This window comes from Hibiscus syriacus, unplaced genomic scaffold (genome assembly GCF_006381635.1).
Source record: "Hibiscus syriacus cultivar Baekdansim isolate YM2019G1 unplaced genomic scaffold, ASM638163v2 tig00110206_pilon, whole genome shotgun sequence".
Classification (NCBI taxonomy): Eukaryota; Viridiplantae; Streptophyta; class Magnoliopsida; order Malvales; family Malvaceae; genus Hibiscus; species Hibiscus syriacus.
The window spans coordinates 1,430,661-1,436,039 of NW_024062627.1; the positions used below are offsets into that span (position 1 = coordinate 1,430,661).

Below are 5,379 nucleotides of genomic sequence, written 5' to 3' on the forward strand. Positions count from 1 at the left end.
TAGATATAGATAAACATTTGCAATCATCGGAGATAGGTCGCGTTTGAGTTTTAGAAATATCAATTTCTCAACGGGCTATCATTGTTATATGCATTTTATGTTAACGTTGATGATGCTATCTTTCACTGTCTATAATGATGTTTATTTGTATTTATCGTATGTCTAAAAAAATTTATTGAAATTTTAATATTTTTGATGATTTTTTTATTCTCTAATGTCTAATTTATACAAAATTGATGATTTTAGGAGAAATATCAAATTTATGTAATTAAGTTTATAATGATGGCAAGCTAAGGGGAATCTTTTGCAGCCAGTCAAATAAGATTGGTAGTAAGTTTTGTCTTGATTGACTACATTTAGCACGATTGGATCATTCAATAAAACAAATATATTTTTACCAAACATGGAAGGTATTTTTGATGAATTGTATATTGCATATAAAATGGTTTTCAAATCACTAAATTAAGTTGACAATTATATTTATAAAATCTATTATTTTTTTTTCTCACCTATATTTAGGGGTTATTTGGACTTAGTGCTTGTAATTACATCACATAATTTGGTCAACATGACTTTATTTTAATCATTTTATATTTGGTTAGATTTTTCATCTTATACTTATATGTTCCTTGTGTTTTTTTTTATTTAAGTGAAATTAAAGGATTATGATAAATTTAACTAAGAATCAATGACGAGATTCAAAAATATTTTTTAGAGTGAGCACATATATATTGATAATTGATTATTTTCGTATGAGGTAAACACAAATAAATTTTATGATGAACACTTATAATAAAATAAACAATTAATATAAATAAATTTGGATTTCATATCTTGACATATTAATTTTAAATTTATCATTTTAAATTTAAGAATGACATAATAGATCCACTTCAAGCTAAAAATATTAGAGGTGTGGATTAGGGTTGGTAACCTAGGTTAGGCTAAGAAAATTAATAAATTATTTTAATATATTAAAGTGGGACCCATTAAAAGATACGGTCATGGGGTTAGAGCGAGGCCTGGGGCGGTCAATGCAGAGCCTGGGATTTTGTTTTGGTTTTTCTCAACTCTTTCCATCTTCACCTATCCACTCGCTACCATGCACGCGCCAATTTCCCCTCGACTTCAATTTTGCATTATTATATTCTAATTATAGTTCCAGCACCTCTGTTATGTTGGAACTTGAAATTTGATCATATCTCTTTTAGTTCGATATAATTTAATCTGTTTTATTATTATAACATTATCAGCATATATCTAAATTAATAACATCATTAGTTATTGTCATTAAGTTGAAGACACAAAAGCTTTTTAGAATAACATTAAGTAATAAATATTCAATTGTTAAACTTATTATTGATCGAACATGGTTTATTGAACTTTCGAATAATATTGATTGTAATCTTATAAATAAATCTACAAAATTTCATAGAAAAGCTCAAGATGATACTAATTTGTTCCTACCAATAATGTTATAGAAATAGAGTGTCGTATTAGAATAAAAAAAGAGTAATTAAAATTCCCAGCATAAGAGACGGACTAAATCCAGAATTAGACCTATTTTTATTGTTAGTGAAGCGTGGATGAAAAGGGCGCGAGTAGATGGAATGGAGGGTTCTCATGTAGGGGACGCAGTGCCCCGCAATTCGTGCGCTTTCGCTTTTCTTTATGAGAAACGATGCACCGACTCACTGCCGATGTCACGTGCGCACGTGACCTCTCTCAGTACTCATACGCCTTTTTCTGTTTTTGCAGGTTTATATATTTAAATATTAACTAATTAATAGTTGGTTGTCCCTTTTTCTAATATATATGGGGTAAGGGGAGGTAAAATAGTAGGTTACTCCCAACACCAGGTTGAGAGTAGCTTCCGTAAGAGACTTCCGAATTATGAAATGCCCTCCGTGGGACTCGATCCCACGACCTCAAAATTAAGAACCTTGTGCTCTACCAACTTAGTTAAATATTAACTAATTAATCTCTGTTTAAAATCATTTTGTTTGTACTAATTTATTACGAGCACCCCCTTTCTACTTTCCAGACTCCTCAAAGACATTTCTACCCTTTTCAAATATTGTGGATTTTTTTCTATTTTCAGTTTTTTTTCGTTAATGTTGATAATTATATAATATTAAAAAGTGTTACTTTTTCATATCACATATTAATTTTATTAAATATAAATATTATCCTAATTATAATTGTTGTAAATAAATTTTTAAAAGTGTCGTGGATCGAATAGTTGATTATAGACGATCTAACATATCCAATCATGTTTTTTAGGTGTCTCGGCTACCGCCTATCAACTTTAAGGATGTCTTTTAGTACCACAGTCTTCTCCGAGATGTTTGCACGTACCAAATAATATTAGTGAGGAATAAATTGTTGTTAATCTATAAGATTTTAAGTTCAAACATCACATATACAAGATATAAACATTTAATACTAAATGATTAAGTTTTTAAACAAATAAATATTACATTATATTCACACCAGATTAATCAAAAAATATATTAACATTATTCAAAATCGAGATTAAGTCGAGCGTAAACATGAGTCGTCAGTGACAATAATGACGTGCGTATATTAACTTTATCTTTAATAACTCAATGAGGGCATGTTTAGAAGATTATAATTAAATATTTTAAAAATCTTTGTATATAAATTGTGTTGAATTTTATAAGATTATAATCAAAGACAATTATTAAACTTGATCGGACCTATATCAGTACACTGTCAATACAATTTTTAACTTTTGAAATACTTGAGATCTCGACATTCAAAATTGTCTTTAATTATCACATTAATAAGAGTTTGATCAAACTTAAAAATTGTATTTCACAGTTCAAAAACAATATTTTGTTTTCATTATATTCTCAAATCACACATCGTTTATATTTAAAGTGTTTAAATATAATATTTTAAACATATTTTCATTGAGTTGTTGAAGACGATACCTATACACGAGCATCAATACTGTCAATGTTTGGCTTTGCTCGTGCAAATAAATGCCATTGACACGTACTACCCACATTATTTGTTAAAAAAATAAAAATCATACAATTTTTAACTAATTATTTTTATTTCTTTACATTTTAATCATGAACGTAATCCTGATAGAAGAGACAATTCAAAAAAAAAACACATCACGTAGACAAATGTATACTCTATAAAATGATATTTTAAAAGACATTTCTAATATGGCACGCTTTTACCAAAAGGATGTCATTTTATTCAATAATATTGTTTGGGTGTAATTTAAATAAAAAACTTTATAAAATATTATTATAATAAGATTACCTCTCAAATGAATATCATAATATTACGTATGATAAAACTTGAAAGTAAATACTTAAAACCGTTAAGCAAACATTTGCAAACACGTTGCTTGGCATCATCTGGTTTGGTTTTCCGGGCGCATCCTTAAACACAGTATAATTCTGTGGATGACCATTTTGGATAGGCTTCCCACCCGGGTTAGACTGACGCGAATGGGACTAGTAATAGAGAATGATCGATGTCTCTTCTGTGATTTGGTGCCTAAGACTAGAAATCACATTTTCTTTGAATGTGATTATGCTAAAAGCCTGTGGAAGGCCATCCTTCTGCTCTGTGGAGTTAACCGAAGAGTAAGCCACTGGGAAGGCGAGCTTTCATGGGCTGCTCACTGCCTTAAAGGAAAGTCCCTTCTCACGAGAGTGTTTAAGCTTGCTTTGACAAGCTATGTGTATGTCATATGGAGAGAAATGAACAACAGACTGTATGGTGGATTGCTTAGGCCGATGAGTGATATCCTGTTGAGCATTAAAACTGATATCCAGATTCGACTCGATGGTTGGCCAATTAACAGAAGTTACTCTAGGAACATTGCCCTTTGTGTTAGCTGGGGTATTTCATAATTGTGATGTTGTTTTCTCTGTTCCTTGTTAGCCTTTGTTTTGCATCTGGTCTCTTTGGTAATGCTTTGCTATTAGATGGATGATGTGTTGTAATGAGTTGGTTTTTTTGTAGCATAATTCTGCTTTCTTGGGTAATGAAATTGATTATCCAAAAAAACATTTGCAAACACTTTCTAGATCTCAACGATAAATCATCTGAATTTTCAATTTCATAAAAATATATTAGATTTTTCCAAAAAGGGTTATTTACAGAATAATAAAGTTACATCTCTCTTTAAAAATAATTATAATAATGGACAAATATATTATTTTAAGTTAGGGATGAACTTGTAAAATTATAAAGGAATACAAACTTATAAAATTTTAAGGAACTAAAACAAATTTCTAATAGAAAATATAAATAAAGTATCTAAAACATATAAGACTTTGAAATTTCCTTGATGATGATTACCCTCATCCGTCATCCTCCGGTCCATCACTAATAATAAATTTAATATTATTTATCCATTATATTTTATTGACAATATTTTAAAATTTTAATTAAATTTAAAATTTTAAACAACAAAATATTATTTAGTATATAATTATCTCCTCTTTAAAATTTATATTTGTCTGATTTGAAAGTAGGAAAATAATTGATTAATTTAAACATTGTATAAAATATTAAAGAATTATTTGTTGATAATATCACTATTTAACCTTGAACACTCGGTTATCAAGGATCAACTTATAATTTTACGTTAAAAATCTAAATATATGAAATATAAAATTTTAGAAATTCAAAATTAAATAATTGATAAAATATAAAAAATATTTTAAATTATAAAAATAATTTAAAATTTCTAAAGAAAACATTCAATATATATATATATATTGATTCATCCTTATTTATTAATAGAGTTTCCATTTTTTCTTGAATAATTTCTACATATAGAAAGAGAAATTTTACTCGTAATAGATATTAAACTTATAATCTAGGAGAGAGATGAGAGATGTCAACTGATAATTTTTAACCACTTGCTATTTAAGTTGTTGACGTTGAAGGTTCCATATTTATTTCACTTCAATTATACATATATAAATACAATAACTGATCTAAAATTATTTTTTTTAAGACATACACATATATTAATAATAATTTTTTCATATAAAATAAACATAAATAAAATTTTAGGATTAACATTATTAGTAAAAATAAACGTATCCATCCTAAAGAAGCCTTATATCCGCCATTATATATATATATATATATATATAGTATTCAACTATATATTATAATCATCAAAATTCAAGAAAAATCAAATGATGATGCCATTTACTTCCACCATTGTCCCATCATTGCATTCACTTTTTTTTTCAACCTAATTATTCAATGATAAACAAATTATCTCAAAAGAGCAAATCCAACCAAACGAATCAAAACAAAACAAGACATGTTTTGCCGACATTCTTAACTTGAAAACTATAATCATAGAAATTA

The 5,379-nt window shown here is 27.6% G+C and overlaps 1 protein-coding gene across 1 annotated transcript; it reads left to right on the top strand.

Moving 5' to 3' along the window:
- Positions 1-3,491: 3,491 nt before the first annotated feature.
- On the top strand, positions 3,492-3,899 carry LOC120219255. Its single transcript, XM_039216091.1, has one exon. The coding sequence runs from the start codon at positions 3,492-3,494 to the stop codon at positions 3,897-3,899; it is 408 nt and encodes a 135-aa protein (XP_039072022.1).
- The last annotated feature ends 1,480 nt before the right edge of the window (positions 3,900-5,379 follow it).

What these genes read in the sequence shown, in the direction of transcription:
- LOC120219255 (XM_039216091.1), top strand. Translation starts at nt 3,492, where the DNA reads ATGGGACTAGTAATAGAGAATGATCGATGTCTCTTCTGTGATTTGGTG.